The sequence below is a fragment of the Larimichthys crocea genome, chromosome XII, assembly GCF_000972845.2.
Source record: "Larimichthys crocea isolate SSNF chromosome XII, L_crocea_2.0, whole genome shotgun sequence".
NCBI classification, from domain to species: Eukaryota; Metazoa; Chordata; class Actinopteri; family Sciaenidae; genus Larimichthys; species Larimichthys crocea.
The window spans coordinates 17,846,676-17,864,799 of record NC_040022.1 but is presented as its reverse complement, the minus strand read 5'-3'; the positions used below and the strand labels follow the sequence as shown (position 1 = coordinate 17,864,799).

At 40.5% G+C, this 18,124-nt stretch overlaps 1 protein-coding gene across 1 annotated transcript; it reads left to right on the top strand.

Annotated features, from left to right (window-relative positions):
* The first annotated feature begins 3,846 nt into the window (after window positions 1–3,846).
* scinlb (scinderin like b) lies at window positions 3,847–16,915 on the top strand. The gene is made up of 17 exons (XM_010733344.3): window positions 3,847–3,989; window positions 6,059–6,246; window positions 7,533–7,687; window positions 9,405–9,566; window positions 10,528–10,677; window positions 11,160–11,249; window positions 11,502–11,634; window positions 12,002–12,090; window positions 12,214–12,429; window positions 12,513–12,646; window positions 12,802–12,892; window positions 14,019–14,189; window positions 14,277–14,451; window positions 15,078–15,193; window positions 15,305–15,382; window positions 15,512–15,572; window positions 16,205–16,915. The coding sequence occupies exons 2-17, from the start codon at window positions 6,066–6,068 to the stop codon at window positions 16,363–16,365; spliced, it is 2,163 nt and encodes a 720-aa protein (XP_010731646.2). The 5' UTR covers window positions 3,847–3,989; window positions 6,059–6,065; the 3' UTR covers window positions 16,366–16,915.
* Window positions 16,916–18,124: the final 1,209 nt, after the last annotated feature.

Sequence of the window (18,124 nt, the reverse complement as noted above, 5' to 3'; positions counted from 1 at the left end):
AACAATTACGTCATACTTTCCCTCAGAAAACATCCAACGTTCCATCGATGATAGTGTGAGTCACTCCTGCAGGGAACAAAACTCTCAACTCCTGGGGAAAATATCTGGCTCTTTAGCTTCTAAATGCTCCACCTAAATGTTCGCCATATCTGTCTGCTGTTTGTAGTGTAATACACAGTTCTTTAATTAAATCAGCTGTGGCTGAAAACAGCACTATGACAGTGGTAAGATTTCCAAAACAGTACAGATGTGGCTGGACAGCTCAACCAAGAGCTGAAATTCACTAAAAAGCTTCGTAAAGATGAGAGGAGCTGCAGTGACGAGTGGCCTCTTTCACTTTGTTTTCATGTTGTCAGTTGATACATTGCTCTTATAAATTATCATTTAGAGCAGCTTTTAAATCAATACTTTGACCATATGGGAAACATAACCCGTTTTAAAACATAGACCAGCAGAGACACCAAGTCGCTGCTCCCGGCCAAGAAATAGTGCCATATATAAACCACCACAGAGCAGTATTTGGTTGTTTTCGCACTGAAGTTTTTGTACAGATTAAATAAACAAGATATAATCCGTTAATTAATGTGTTTTAGAGCTGCTGGTAGGATTTCCAGTCTTTGTGCTAAAATAATCTAAGCTAAATGGCTGCTCACTGTAGTGAGTTGTATCCATCTTCAAACCAAGCAATTTTTTTTAAAGATATTTTTTGGCCTTTTGGGAATGACATGCAGCAAACAGCCACAGATTGGATTCGAACCCTGGGCTGCTGCGGCAAGGACTTCCAACTGAACTAACTGACACCCCAAACCAAACACATTTTGACTGCAGGACTTTTACTTGTGATTTTTACATTGTGATGTTATTACTTTGTCTTAAGTACATACATCTTTCAACAGTGAAGACACCTGACTCTACCGACTACCACTTACATATAAAGGAGATTGTTCACATAACACAAAACAGAGAACTCAGAGATGCTGCTAGAAACCAGAGCAAAGCCTTTTTGGTAACTACACCGGTGCAAAGCCTACGCAACTGAGGCTATGGGAGGGAGGTTGATGTGCTGCCTGGCATGTAAGTTAACCACAGAGTCTCTCAAATGTGTGATGTGCCGGATAATAAAGTGATACCGCTATGATTTAAGCAACAAGATCCTTGTTTGCTCATTGTAACATCAGGATGTTAGCTCAGTGGGTTGTGCTGCTTTGCTGAGTTAACGCAACAGTGCAGATAACCTGTTTATCATGTGCCTCTGCTAACCATGCACTATCCACTGCAATAATTGTGATCTATTTAAGTTTGGATAAATATTTTACTTTCTCAGGTCTGTGCTTGTGGCCCTAGCAGCTTCCTTCATGGTATGTAAAGTGAGAAATGCCTTTCTAAACCAGTCACCAAGGAGCTGTGCAATCCTTATCTGACTGCCCACACACCCAGGAGAGCTAGAGATAATTTTGACATGGCCTCCATGGAAAAAATCTATAAGTCTGTGCTTGTCTTATCACTCTTCAGTAATCACCTGTACTTCCACCGTTAACCCAGGCCTTGATTTTTGTTTTCTATTTCCCTAGAAGATGAAAAATTCATGATGCCCCACAACGAGGACTACTACTATCCATCTACTGAGATCCAAAGCAGAAACTCGTTTTTCAGTCAGGTTTTTGAGGGTTTGCCCAGTGTTGTTTCAAGAGGAGGGGCTATGTGACATTGATGAAAGGTCATGGCTATCTCCTCCCACAGCACTCCACAATCACCAAGCTGCAGCTCACCAGTCTTGACCTTTCCCTCATTAAACTGAACCTTTATATTGAATGAGTGGGAGTGCGTATCTTAGTTACCATTTTTATGACAACCCAAGGTTGGTTTGACTGACGCTTTTGGTCAGCAGCTATTTGACCCAGAGTTCCTGCTTGGTGTCATGCGTGACTTTGTTGACCCTCCATTTCCAAATCGTTTATCACATTTTTACTGTGGAAATTTTCTGTAACAAGTAGCAGGATAACAATGAGTCTGGACACATCTCTGTCCAAACAATGTGTTTTTTTTAAAGGCCTGTTTGAAATGGTTTGATAATATTGCCAATATGATACCACAGTTTTAGTACTGATGTCAAACTGTTTTGCTTTTTACACAATTAGAATATATAGTCTATAAAAATAAGCATTTTCTGGATAATAAAGATTAAACAAGATTACAAATCTTTTTGGACTTCACTGTTTTTGATACTGTTACTCAATGGTACTCAATACTGAAAATATGTTTTGCTGCTCCGGCTTCTACAAGTCAAAATTTGATAGAGAAGATGAGAAAACTGATACGTTTATCAATATACAGCCACACCCAGCAGTGGGGAACATTTCAGATCTATTTGCTTCTGTGAACTAGCATCACTTTGACTCTAAGCCCCCAACTATCAGAGTCTAATCCATTTTGGGTTAGTTGTATTGTCGCTGAAAATGTGCCTCAGTCAGCTGTCAGTGTGTAACACAATGGGGGTCTGGCAGCCAGTCTTTCGGCCTGCATGTCACATCCTGTTTGATGTCGCTCACCCGAACTCTAGTCTGGCACCAGTGTCGTCTCACTGCCCACAGATAAACTCAAAGTGATAGTGTAGTGCTTATACGTGTGGTAAAATTAGGTTTGTTGTCCTGCAAATACACATATTTACATACATATTTGAATAAATGAAAGTGAACCGGTCTAAAGCCAGTTCTGTGTTTGAGGAGTCAACAATGAGCTTTGAGAATTTAACCATCCCAGGGGATAGAAACCGGAAAGACAGGGGCACAGATGCTTCTTTGCTGACGTATCCATTTAGACCCAACAGTCAAATTTCATTTGAATATTTGGGCTGCTACTGAATGACACATACTGTACATCAACACACAACAACATCAGAGTCACATGTGTGTTCAGCTGTTAGAGTCACCTATAACTAATGGATTACAAACAGTGGTGCTTTTACACTGTGCTGTCGTTCTGCTTGTGACTGACACTGCAAGGTTTCTTCTTTTTTTTACAGCTGTCATGATGAGATGGGATGTGAAAATAGTTTATCATTTGTACCCCACTTTCTGTACCCACTAGTTTTTGTTTCTGCAGGATGTGTGCACATCGTCATTTGTGCATTTGTGTGCACAACATTTATGTACAAACAGCCATCTTGCTCATCACTCCCTGAGGTGAGGAATCACAAACCCTCTGCAGAAAGAGTACAGTACGTAGAGGCTGGATGTGACTTGTGTGGGCATGCCTTCATGGTTTAAACAGGGTTTTGTGGCGCAGCAGGTTCTGTGCAGAGCTGCAGTAAATAATATGTTTGTGTGTGTGTGTGTGTGTGTGTGTGTGTAATGAGACAGTACTGCTCAAAGTCAATATGATACATCCTCGTATTGTGTAATTCGTGGGGTCTGATGTCTGCAGAGATGTTTTTTTTTTTAAGCAGAAAGACATTTAAACTTAAATCTAACCGTTTCCTTGTTTCATCCTGTTGACTCTGTAATCCAGGAAATCAAAGGGAGGCACCTTTTCCCTGCTGACTTTCTCACTCACATGATCCTTTTAAACCAAAGACAAACAGACACTGTTGATTCAACCGGCTGCTTCATGGAAAAAATTAGGACTTCATGGACATTGTCCCCTTTCTGTCTGTACATGTTTGAATAACACACAGAATCAGGTTCACATTTGATTCACTTCAGTACAGTTTAAATTCAGATTTGAGAAAATCCTGTCTGACACAGGCTGGCAGGAGCATCTTTATATGCGCTGCTTCCATCGACCAATCAGGGCTCTCTCTCCTCTTCAGCCACACAGACCCATGAACAGCCTGAACACTCACTCCTCCTCCTCCTCCTCCTCCTCTTCCTCCTCCTCCTCCTCTACTACACATTGAAACATAAAGACGCTCCATACGCAGCACACTCCCACATCTACAACCTCCATCATCGTCTCTGTTCCTTTCTCCCGTGTGGTTCATCTTGCAAACTGTGAGTTCACTTCTTTCACTCGACATGCGTGCAACTAATGTGACTTTTTTGGACTTTGATATGTCCGCCTTTAGAAAAAAAAAACACACATAAAATCATGCATGATTTGTTAGATTAAAGCTGCTCGGTGTGGGTCCATAAATAATGTGCTGATCGCAGTGTTTCTGTGCGCTTTATGTGGTCAGTTTTAGTCGCTGCAAAAGTTTGAAGCGAATGGATTTTCCAGATGTGGAAAATCTCCGTTCATGTCTCTGTCATGAGTCATAGCAGTCAGTGAAAGCGTCTAAGGACGACAGAGGGACGAAATGTGTCGTTTTTTGTTGTGGAAACAGAGGATACAGCATTGTTATCATGTTATTATGGGGGAAATACTCTGGCGATGTCTTTTGAATGAAGTGAGACGGAAAAAAACTGCGATAGAAGTGCTGGAAGTAGTAGTCTGGATGTTATGTAATATATTAAAAAAAAGGAAAAACATAGAGTTGTGCAGAGTAAATATTGAAAAATGAATCATGGCTTCTGTTCTTTCTATTCTTTGTTATGCACATCACCAAATTAGTAAAAGTAAGTAAATAAACAGCCTGTCAGCCAGTCAGCAGGAGACAGAGCAGAGCTTGCACATTAGATAAAGTAACTCACTAGAGGTGCTTTTCCCAGCAGGCTTCTCTGCATTCATCCTCAGAGACCTGCAGTATGATGCCACAGCTTTGTTATTAAAAGTGCATCTGACTCCAGACAGCATAAATCTTCAAGATTTATTGATCAGTTTGTTACAGGATGTCTGCTGGGGTGCGTTCTCTCTCTGCTGCTGAAACCTGAGCTGCATGGCCACTCATTTACCAGCTGAACAAACTCCACAATGATACAACTCCTCCAGGTGGTGATGTGTGATTGTATGGATTACTGGTTGGTGTGGCAGGCTGACTTCAAACAGCACAATGTAATCTCTATAATATCTGACTGTAAATAATACACTGTGCACAAAAAGTAAAGTATGGAGTATAAACACAAGTGAGGAAGTGGGCTGATCAGAGCTAACGTCAGACTCACTGCAGCAATAATCCTGCTGCCACACCAACTTGTAATCTGGCTCTTGTGTAATCAAATTTTCATAATCTCTGAACTCAGCTGGTACAAAGGCTCACTCTCACCGTGATCTGAAGTTAACTTTACAAAGAAATCTTACGAAATCTTTTATCTCTGAAGAGTTTGGCTGTGCCACAGTACATAAATTAATTTATTGAAGCAGATGAGCTCATGCAGTGATAAAACAGCAACATAACAACTTTTGTTTTCAGTCCGTATCAGCTGTAAAAACATAAAATATAAGTTAAAGACTAGGTCAGTGGTAATCGCTCTTGTGTTATCAGATCTGATCAGACCTGATTAAATATGAACTCATGCTTCAAAATACTGGCATCAGTCTACTTTCATTTAGAAGCATGTTTTATGGGTTACATAAGCTTTGTTTTAGAAATAAAAATGTTATTAAATCTTTTTTTTTTTTGTCTCTGATGCTTTTTATTTTGGACTTAATATTATCTGAGAGGCTGGCATGCATGTGTCTCTAAACTTTTCATGAAAATCATTCTCGTTTTTTAGGCGTTGTGATGATGCATTTTGACAATACCTCATGTTTTTACAGGCCTCTATGACAATATTCCCAACCTGTAAAAGATAATTTAATCAATTTAGATTATGTGAAAACATCATTCACAAACTGCAAACGTCAGATATAACTACTGTAAGACATCTGAGAAATGTACAGAGTTGACAGCAGCAGCAATAGGCAGCTCATTGCAGGCTGAAAAACTAGCTCATCTGGTTCAGTCTCAATGCGGAAAGACCAAATATGGTGAGAGGCCTCATGTAAAGATAACACATGTATTTATATCCACCGTGGGTTTGTCTCTCTCAGCTGTTAACCACAACTTCACAAGTGTCATAGTGTCCAAAACACAGTTGTGAAAGTCAAACATATTAAAATGTCTCCCTCTGTCTACCTGCATCTCCCCATTTACCCTCCTTCTTCTCCTTCTTTCTTCATCTCATCTGTGTATTTCTCTCAGAGCCATCATGGTTTCCCATAAGGAGTTTGTGGGTGCAGGGAAGCAGCCAGGGTTGCAGGTGTGGCGTATTGAGAACTTGGATCTGAAGCCGGTTCCTAAGGCTCTGCATGGCAACTTCTTCACCGGGGATGCCTACCTGCTGCTCTACACCACCTCAGCCCCTTCATACAACATACACATGTGGCTGGGTAAGACATAGACCCATATGTGCACATCAGTACATGTTAATTACAAAACTTTTTAGCTACTAATTACTTATGAAGAAATCTTTCTGTTTATCTGACTTTGTAGATCGTGTGTTATCATCCTGTTTTCAAAACAGGATGTGTCTTGCATTTCACACTATTACACACACATTTTACTGCAGCATCTTCCCTAAATTTTATTTCTCCTTACATTATTTTGTTATTTTATGCAACTTTTATAGTTTAACCATTGCTATTTTACGGCTTCACCCCTTTTTTTATGCCGCTCAGCAGTTATATGATGTTCTGAGGTTTAATGCTTTTGTGTAATGTGAACTCACCAAAGCAAATTCCCATTGTTTGAAAGGCAATAAAGCATTGGATAGTGAAGCAGGTAAAAGTACAATAATCAGTTCCTTATTGAAGTAAAGTATTAACAGTAATAAAAAAGAGCTACATATCGCACACATATAGCACAGAACTTCCATGCATTGTGATACCCAAACTGGGCTATGTATACACCCTCATGTGGTGACACTATAGCTGTTGTTTTAAACAGACTATTGATCAGATTATGCATTTCACCTCTGTGCTGAAACATCCTCTACTCTATGAGTCACTAAAAAAAGTCATACTGCTTTGTGAAATTCCTCTCCGCGGTGCAGTTCCCTTTCTGTGCGGTCTGAGTTAAGGCCTGCACAGAGCGATCATTGACACACAACTTTAATTACTTTAAATCCTAAACTGAAGGCGGTGTCTTCTAATGCTTGATACATTTTCAGCACAGTCTTAAAAGGAACTGTTGCTATGATGACTCATATGTGGAATACCCGTGTAGGCCACAAATTGCAGGCACCAGTCCCTGCATGTTTGTACTGTTCCCAACCAGTTCACTCCACTGCCAGAAGAAGCACACAGACCGTCCTTTTACTTCTCGGCTGCCATTGCAACCATTTGTAAGTTGTTGAAACAGAAATAACACAAGAACATAATTAATCCCTCCGTCTGGGATCGATGTTAGTCATGTAAAATTATGGAATAGTTTTATCCATGTCGTGAGCCATCTGATGGTAATAGCAGGATACAAAGTGCCTCCGCTGCAGATGTGGTTTATGTGATTCAAAGCTTCCAGTCCTGACTCAGAGGTCCCATAAGGTCACTGCGGAAACTAAAGTGCTGCTCTGCTAATGTAAAATAATGTGAGAAATTTGATCCACGACCATCGATGTGATGCAATTAGAGTCTGAAAAGAAACTGGGGAAAAGACAATTTTGTCTCTTTTCCTGCAGGGGACGAGTGTTCTCAGGATGAGAGTGGAGCGGCTGCCATCTTTGCCACGCAGCTGGATGATTTCCTGGGCGGTGGCCCGGTGCAGTACAGGGAGGTGCAGAACTACGAATCCAACACCCTTCTGGGGTACTTCAAGTCAGGAATCAAGTACCAGGTGAGCTTCACTACACAGCAGAGATGACTTCAGGCAGGTGGTGTCACATCTGAATGAAAATACTCTAGATCTGTGCTTCCCAACCACCACAAGAGGTTTCAAGATTTTGAGTAAATTGTCTGGATGGATTGCCATGAAATTTGGTTCAGACATGCATTTTCCCTTCAGCATTAATTGTTGTAACTTTGGTGATCCCTTAACTTTTCAATAGTTTGTTTATAGATATGTTTAGCTGGAAAATCCATCTTCTCTAAGGAATCTTAGCAGAAATATTAGCATGGCAATATGCTAAACTGGCAAACTTTTTGCTTAACCTCAGGGTATTAACATCGTCATGGTGAATATGTTTTCATGCTGTGCTTTTGCTCACAGAGCTGCTACGATGGCACCACGTGCGGTTTCATCTCTTTGAGCCACTAAACTGATTCAGATGAAACAGTTTGAGAAAGGAAAATCACTTTATGAACGAACTGTACCATGTGAGGAGTGGTAGAGTAGACTTTTTTGAGGATTACATGAATGAGTGGACTTTAAAGTAATGTTTCTATTTTGTTTTCGTTAAAAAATATAAGCCAGAAAACATAAAGTGAGCAATGACAGTGTATTTTTTGCAGCACAGAGTAAAACAAAACAAAGCAAGGCAATCTGTCTCAGAACTCTCTTTGGCCTAAAGGTTTAATGATTATCATATACCATGACCTTTGCCATGCAGTTAAAGCTGACACAACACTCTCCACAACACATACTGGGGTGTGTCTGACTGACTGTAACTGAGGCAACCACCATAGTCACAGGAAGCCATTTCAAGACTCAAACCCGGGCCTCTTTTTACCAGTCATCTGTTTCTCATTGCCATGAAAACCTTCCAAACCTCCTTCTGGCTTTAGCTGGATGTAATTAGTCTTGTTTACTACTTTTTGCAAAGTTGGATGGTGGAAACTCTGCTCTGCACATGTGCAGAAACACGCACACACACACACACACACACACACACACACACACACACACACACACACTTCAGAAAAAACTCTAAACCTCATTATCTCTTCATAGTTTTGGTAACTCCACTGTTAAGGCACAATCCTTCCATTTGAATAAACAGAGTCTGCATTGTTGCCATGGAAAATTTTACTGCCTCTCTCTCAAGAGAAAGGCACAAAGATGAAGAGCATGAATGTGGTTTCCATTTTGAGGACTACAGCCACTCCTCCACATGCTAACGAGACTCAAGACTGTGCCTTCATGGGTATGCTAAGCCCCCGATAACAATTTCCGAACAAGCAAGTCCTGCTTTGTTTCACATCCACAAGCTTCAGTTTGCCAGCAGTGTGCCTGTTGCTCATCTGTGGTGTTTATTTTGCATGTCTTTGTTTAATGGCTTCACCAAGGATGGCACATTACGAGACAATCCCGCCTCCCAGGTACAGCTCTGCCACACAGAGCAAACATGATCCTCCTTTCTATAAGCAGGCATCATGTTAGTTTTATTTTTTACCATTTTATAAGGCTTATTGGCTTTGTTAGTCTGTCTGGAGGTTTTACATTGCTGTAAAACTCATTTCACCCCCACTGTGTCTCATAAAATCATGCTTACATCCTGCCTCAGACCTCTCCTGGTGCATTTGTGACTGTTTATTTGGCGAACATATAAAGGTTATAAGCTAAAAATGTGGGCACGATGTTAACTCACTTGAATTGTTATTATTTTTTGTCACAGAAAGGGGGAGTGGCCTCAGGTTTTCAGCATGTGGTGACCAACGACATGAACGTGAAGCGCCTGCTGCATATCAAGGGTCGGAGGGCCATCAGAGCAACAGAGGTGGACATGTCCTGGTCCAGCTTCAACAAGGGAGACTGTTTCATTGTTGACCTGGGAAAGGTGAGCTACCGTAGCTCAAAACACTGAATATTTCTGTGCTAGTGTGTTTAATACCATCTATGTTCAATACACAGCAGCTTCCATACAGTATACTGTGTATATATTACTAATACTTAGTGTGTCTTTTGACACACTAAGTATTACTTTAATAGCTGCACTGTAATTAAATTAACTATCCTTTTCATTGACTGAAATCATACCCCAGACATTATTTAGGGTCAACATTTTTTCAGCAATTTAAAGTCCAGTGTGTAGGATTTAATGGCACCTAGCAGTAGAGTTGCAGATTGCAACCAAGTGAATACTCTGCCACGCCTCACCCTCTCATTCCAAGTATTTATGAAAAATGCTGGTTGGCAAATTCACATTAAAAGCAAAAGACCATGTCTAGATTGGTGTTTGGTTTGTCTGTTCTGGGCTACTGTAGGAAAATGACAATTCAACATGGTGGACACTCACTGTGTATATAAAGGGTGTCACACCGGTATGTCAGGTTGAGACAACTTGACATACCGGTGTGACAAAGGGCTCATTTTAAGACGACAATTCTTATTTTCAGGTGATTAAACACTACTACTACTACTACACTAATAGAAACATACTGATGAATACTGTATTACTTCCTGACAAGAAATACTTAATCTTACACACTGGACCTTTAAATGTATTTACATCCTGTAATAATCTCTCTCTGTAGTCATTTTCATTGTTAGTGGCAGAGTCCGCCATCCCTGTCATTCCCTGAACATTAGGGATTCACAGGAAAGGATGCAGCACATAATCTGTGCTGGTCATAGTTCAAACACAGTGTTTCATACTGGTGCCAATTCACTTATAAACCAGATCCCTGTTGCTGATAACATAATGCAAATAAGACATATAAAAGTATGTTTGTTTGTGTGTTTGCTGCCTAAGCTCTAGAGGATTATGACTTTAATATCTGTTTCCTGTCTTCCTGCAGAACATCTATCAGTGGTGCGGCAGTGAGTGTAACCGTTTTGAGAAGCTGAAGGCCGCTGAAGTCGCCATCGACATCAGAGATAATATGAGAAACGGCAGAGGCCAACTCCACATCGTGGAGGAGGGGCATGAGACGGCAGAAATCCTTGAGGTAACACACAATTACTCTTTTTCTAGCCCTCTCCTGGTGAATATCAGCCATGCACTGAAGATTTCACCCCAAAGGTGATCACTTGTGAGCAGAAGCTATACATGTTATTGATGCATTTCACGGTTGCTGAGTTAGTCAGCGTGGGAACGAGTAAACACAATGCTGTCCTTTGTAATGTGCTGCTCTTGTGCCAACTCTGTGCCAAGGCGGTATTGTAAACACTTCCTTTACAACATGAGAGGAGGGGAAACTCAGAGAGAGAGAGGCTTAATGAGGGGGAGGGTTAGTTTACAGAATATATTTTATATTCATCAAGACTTTTTTTAATCTGAGAAAAGGTGTAGAACTTAATCTACAAAACAAATCACCATCAATACTGTTGTTTTCTTTATCTGTGTATAAAAACACAGTTCTAACTTTGAGTATAAGTGATAATTATAACAAAAAGAGAACCACAATGATTCATTTCTCTGCTTGTGTAGGCTCTGGGGCCCAAAACTGAAATTGCCCCCGGTGTTGCAGATGATGACAAGGCGGACACGTCCAACAGGAAGAAGGGTGCCCTCTACATGGTGAGTAACATAACTGACGATTAAACTGAAATCATAGACTATAAATGTGACTTTGATTTCACAACTGGAAACCATAAAGGGATGTTTCACTAGGAAGGAATTTAAATTTAGCCTGATCATTTTATAAAAAGGTTGTGATGCATTCTTGTGGCACTGATTTAAAAACAAAACTTGAAGCCCTTATTGGTAGCTTATATGATAAAACACTTAGAGAACAGAGCTGGTAGCTGATGCGATCTCTTTGTTTCACAGATCTCCGATGCATCTGGTTCGATGAAGGTGACCGCCGTGGCTCAAAGCAGTCCCTTCAAACAGGCCATGTTGTCTCCCGAAGAGTGCTACATCCTGGACAACGGGCCGGACAAGAACATCTTTGTTTGGAAAGGTAGTGACAGCATCACAGACTCAGTAACAGACTACAAAATTAACAACATTAGCTTTCCTTTCTGCCCTCAGCACTGATTTTTTTCTACATTATAATTATAAACATGCTGGTTGTTATCATGCCCTCAAGCAAAATATATCAAATATCTCTTTCTGACTCAATTTACTTCTTGGAACTGCTGAGCTGCATTAAACAAATTTTCAGGGATCAGTCTGCATAAATTCATTTTTGCAATTGGAAAAGCCCAGTAAATAATCTCTACATACCTGCATTCAACAACCTCTGTTAGCACAAGGGAGAGTCAAATGACGGCACGTTTTTGAGAATTCCAGCCTCGTCATGTCATCTTTTATCTGACTCCAACCAGGACCCAAAGCCAACATGGCAGAGCGTAAAGCAGCCATGTCAGCAGGACAGCAGTTCATCAAAGACAAGGGGTACGCCCAAAGGACACAGGTAATACTGACATGTGCATAAACATAAATCTTGCAGGAAAGCTGCATTTTGTGTTCACTTCTGCTGGGAAATTGGTCATGACAAGCAGATAATAAATTAAAATCCTTTAAATTTCCCTTGCAGATCCAAGTTCTTCCTGCCGGAGGTGAGACGACTCTGTTTAAGCAATTCTTCAGTGACTGGAGGGACAAAGACGAGACTACAGGCCCCAGTAAGGCTTACACCATCGGCCGCATTGCCAAAGTGGCACAGGTGCCCTTCGATGCCTCCAGTCTGCACTCTAACAAGACCATGGCAGCCCAGCACGGCATGGTGGATGATGGCAAGGGAAAGGTTCAGGTAAGAGTGTGTTACAAGTTGTTCTTTTTTAATCTGTTGCAGATGAAACAGTGTGGTGAGGTTGGTTTTATTCTGCCTTTCAGATTTGGCGCGTTGAGAACGGCGATAAGGTGCCTGTGGATCCCTCCTCCTACGGTCAGTTCTATGGTGGAGACTGTTACCTCATCCTCTACAGCTACAGAGTGGGAGGCCGGGAGCAACACATCATATACACCTGGTGGGTAAAAAGTATTTATATACAAACAGTATTATTTGTACAATACAGTATGAACCGGCTACAGTAGCGCATGTATACACCTCACCCCACCACGCCTAGTCTAAGACTACATGTACATGTAAATAACATTCATACTGTGTGTGTTACTGTATCAGGCAGGGGCTGAAGTGCACACAGGATGAGCTGGCGGCGTCAGCGTTCCTCACGGTGCAGCTTGATGACTCAATGCAAGGAGCCCCGGTTCAGGTTAGAGCTTGACGCTGACCCACTGCATGCCTTCACATCACACATGCTGACTGTACAAGCTAAGATTCTTGTACAGGTAAAGGGATAATAAAAACCATAGAATTAGTGTAAGCAGTAATTATGTTAGAAGTTATTTTTCCCAGGCAAGGTGCAGTCACTCGAGTTCTTAGAGTACGAGAAGAGGATTGTGGAAGTTGAGTAAGATATTGCAGCTTAGGTGTCATAACAGAGAACTAACCGGAAACTTTCACAATAACATAATGTTTACCATCTTATGAATTAGCTCAGTATTTCCTTGTACATAAAGTAGTTTTTTAGGTGCTACAGATGATGAGTTTAGTAGCTCACCGAGACGTAACGTCTGTCTACTTTATGAGTGCTAATGAGGGTTCAGCTTCTCATCTCTATTATACCTGGTTATTACAGAGGGTTAAGTACAGCTGACTAAGAGCAAAAATGTCAGTAATAACCTCACTCTTCTGCCATGATAAAACAACCAACATCAAACATCCAGCAGAGGGCAGTGTCACTGTTACGTTCAATTTGATTTCAAACCACTGCACTTCTTCACTCTACATACCATAAATATAATAATAATACAATTTATTTATTAATCCATCACAGTGAACATCAAGCCTGCATTCATTTATATCAAAGTTACTATTTTTGTTTGTATTGTTATATTACAAATAAGTATTTACTCAAACTGCATTAGCATACATTGACGTGCAATGATGTTACACTGTCGCACAGACAAAGTCATGCAGATGTGCTTTTCAATTTGACGGACACAACTTGAGTCTTGAGTCTGCTGATTGAGTTTAACATCATACAGAAATTAATTGAACCCAAAGTAAAGAAAAATGTATTTGTTTATTAATTTATTAAAATGTAAAGACTGTATGCAATAATGTTCAGCATGTATATAAAATTACAAGCTAAAACTTGTAAACCTATTGGCATGATCCTTTAAATCTTTGTGTAGGCCTCCTGTTAGTTTGACCACTTACTTGATATGCTGCTATACAATGTGATAAGCCCAAAAATCAGGATATAGTCTAAACTCAATTTCCATATCATTTACATTTATTCTTCTGACCTTCATGGTGAATTTTTACATCCGTAGGTGAGAGTGACTCAGGGCCAGGAGCCTCCACACCTGATGAGCCTGTTCCAGGGCAAACCTATGATCATCCACACCGGGGGAACGTCACGCAAAGGTGGACAGTCGCAGGCCGCCGGCACTCGCCTCTTCCACATCCGGCAGAGTTCTTCTCATGCTACCCGAGCTGTTGAGGTGAGCTGTCTGCCAGGAAACAGACTTGGGTCTTTATTACATGCTTATGGGACACTGATTTCTACCTCTCTATGTGTGTCTTCTCAGGTCGAGGCCTCTGCCTCCAATCTTAACACCAATGATGTGTTTGTGCTAAAATCCTCCAACGCCCTGTTTGTCTGGCGGGGCACGGGTGCCAGTGATGAGGAGATGGAGGCTGCTAAGCATGTGGTGGGCTTTTTGGGTGGCAGTCCCAGTCAGGTGTCGGAGGGCAAAGAGTCAGGTTTGTGATCATTTATGCACATATCCTCCATGACAAGAAACTTTATATACTCTAAATTACTTACCTATGGTGACATTTTAGGGGATATTGTTGATGACGTTGGCTGAGTTTAACAATTACTCTGTGTGAATTCAGTTATATTTATTAGTCTAGTGGCTGTGCAGTCTTTTAAAGCCATAAGTTATATGTGTATTAGTTATGTTTGGTCTAATTCTGCCATAACTTTGAGGAATAACAGCAGCTGAACTCTGTTTTGTTGTTTGAAAGTTTCACTGATTGTCCTAATAAAGGTACTTGACTTCAAAAAGTAAACATAAAAGGTCCTTACTGCTACAATCATGTCTAATTACAACATGCTGTATTTTTCTATGCAATTCAAGCTTTTCTAACAAATTACACTGATTGGTCCGATGATTGATTTGCCCGATAAGACATCACTGCTGCTTTTCTGGTCTGGTTTTGATTAAACTTGAAAAGATGATGCATCGTGTTACTAACTGCTCCAAAGGGCAGCTGCATCGTTCTCAGTGGTGGACAAAATTCACTTCCTGTTCATGCAGACAAATGAAAAACATGGGGCATGCTACTTTGAGCTGATGGCTGTTGTATTTTCTTCACCCTTTCAGGTGATTTCTGGTCTGCTCTTGGTGGAAAGAAGGAATACCAGACCTCCAAGAGTCTGCAGAACGTGGTCAAACCCCCACGTCTGTTTGGCTGCTCCAACAAAACTGGAAGACTCGATGTAAGTCACTTGTATGCTACAGCTTTCGAACATGTTATTTGATTTACCCTCTCTTGGTTATGCTAATACTGCACACAGCCAGTCTGAGTTTTTTTCTGTACTGTCTATCAGGTTGAAGAAGTACCAGGAGACTTCACTCAGTCAGACTTGGCCACTGATGATGTCATGATCCTGGATACCTGGGACCAGGTAAGATTAACTCTTATCATGTGTGAAATGTTTTTGGATTTTAGAGACACCAAAGACTAGATAGATGCTCTACGTACTGTTAAACCTCTGCATAACTGGAGTGACTGAGTGTGTTTCTCTTCCCTGTAGATCTTCATTTGGATCGGCAATGAAGCTAATGCAGTAGAAAAGACTGGAGCTCCCAAGATAGGTTTGTAGCATGAAAACTCTTCACTCACATCATACGGTCTTGCTACGGATACTTGGTGCCAGAAAGCACTACAGAGTCATAACTGCTTGGTTTAATTAAAGTAAAAGACTTGAATGAATCCTGCATCCTAAGCAGGACAACAATAAAATGTTTGTGTTTGTGTATTAAAAGTTCAGAGCAAATACACACATTATTTGTTGAGAAAATTCTGTATTGTGGAGTGCCACAATTCAGAAAGGTGTGTGCCATACCAGGAGAGTAGATGTCTTGTCTCGGCACGACTTGAAGTGTTGCCTTCAGGTTTTCAACTTTTGACAATTACTCAGTTACATCTTAGCTGCACTAATCAATATTCTATATTGACAATTAGAAAAAAGACTGTGTAATGTGAAAGGTGACATCCCCACTGAAAATGATCACCCGACTCTGCAGTTCCCCTCAGCTTAATGGAGCTTTTTAGCCTCTTTGGGCTTATTGTTTTGGTTTTTAAGGCCTACAACTTTACTTGACTCTCATCCCCAGCAGCAGGCAGCTGATTTCAGAATAAAAGCTAATTTCCAAACTCAATCTAAGCTACTGATGCTACCTGCTCACTTCTGTCTTTTTCTTTCTCCCTTCCTCTGGTTATCCAGCAAAAGAATATGTTGACTCAGACCCCTCTGGTCGTGGAGGACTGCCCATCACAACCATCAAACAGGGAGCAGAGCCTCCAACTTTCACTGGCTGGTTCCAGGCTTGGGATTCCAAGATGTGGGAGACGGACCCGTTGGAAAGAATCCGTTGCCGTTTCTAAACTCCACGCTCTCTCTACCAATCTGACATCTTACCTTGTCCAGCACTCCCTATTGCCATTTTGTTTACCTTAACTTTAATCCCTAAGTGCCAACCAATATTATCATGTTGTATGGGAGCTTCTATGCCTTGGTTATGGTGCAGTGCATCAGACTTATAAACAGGAATGCATCCCATCAATAGTCAAATGGCTTCCTGTAGTAACATCATTAACAGCTTGTTGCCTTTGTGTCTTTATCTAAGTCCATAATATGAATAGGAAACTAGGAGAGGAAGCTATTTTAGACAGCTGGAGATATCCTCTGCTTTTCACTGTTCAGAAGACACCACCATCATGCCTTCCTTTCTTTCATACCAAAAACAGTTTACCGCATTACTACGCCGTGTCTGTATGTTGTGTTTGATCATTACTAGAAGTTGCATTTTTTTTTTTTCATATTCTGTGCTTGTGAATTTTAAAAGGCGTACAGTGGTTTTGTACACATGTCAACTCTTTATTACTTGAAATGCTCACATGGATGGCTTTCAAATAAAACTCCCAGTATTTCAAACCTGTGTGTTTTGTTATTTATCATTTTCAAGGATAATGAGTAAAGCAGTTTTTTATCTTTTTATTTTACTTACTTTTTACTTTTTATACCACCTCAGAAAATATTTGTCTCTCCGGGTACCACTATTTTGACAAGCATTCAAATCCAGCAGCATAGAGGAAATCCTGTTCATCTACTGTTCAGTTTATTCAGGAGGCAGGTAACATTATTGTTGACTGTTGAACCGAACTGGTTCAAGAACCAGAGTTCATTCAAACATTTATTGTTTGGAGTCATGATTGCAGTTTTTAAACCTTCATTTTTACCTCCACTTACAATCTCCAGCCACATTTCAGTTGATAACTAATCATGGATGTATGGGTGAACTACATAAATGAACGTGAGGACATATCAGGCTGGTACTGAAAAAATATATTTTAGGAAATGCAAAACTTATTTTAAATAACATTCCAGCAATATCTTAGTTTATTTACATCCAAACTGTTGTAGATGTTTTTATGTATATATATATAAAATTATTTTAAAAATATATTTCAGAGATTCCTCCAAGTACAGGAAGGTTGTGTAGCACCAGTGGAACTCGTACCAGAGTTTGAGAACCAGTGAAGTGAAGGAATCAGATTAATCCTTAAAATGTGCACTAATACCCATTCTGCAGAAACTGTCAGACTCTTTATCAGCCAGCTCTCGCTGAGTTTCTCTCTCGGGGTGAGAGAATGGGATGATGTAGCAGCTCGCAGCATCTGTCTAAGCAGGAAGAAGACATGAAAGCTCACTTCACAGCTGCACAGACACACCAGTTTCCTCCAGAAGACACAGCAGCCAGCATTACAAATGGGAAATGTATATCCTGCAATGATGTACATAAATATGAAGTCAGTGAAAAGCTTGTTAGCCTAGCCCATTCAGTGAGTGAATGAAAAAAACAACTGTTTTTAAGCATTTTAATCATCACACAGCTTAACACCAAAGGCCTTGTGTAATGAATACCACTTTAATAGACTGTATAGGGACAGGTTTACCACATACAGACTATGATCTACAGCAAGGAAGCATCATCCTAAACACGTCATTTCATTTCAATATTTAGTCTTAAAATCACCAGTTTAGGATTTCAAAAAAAATCCATTGTGGTAAAACAACTCCAGCTTTTTCCAACTGAGTTTCAGTATTTTTAGGATATTTTGGAAATACATGATAAATAGATTA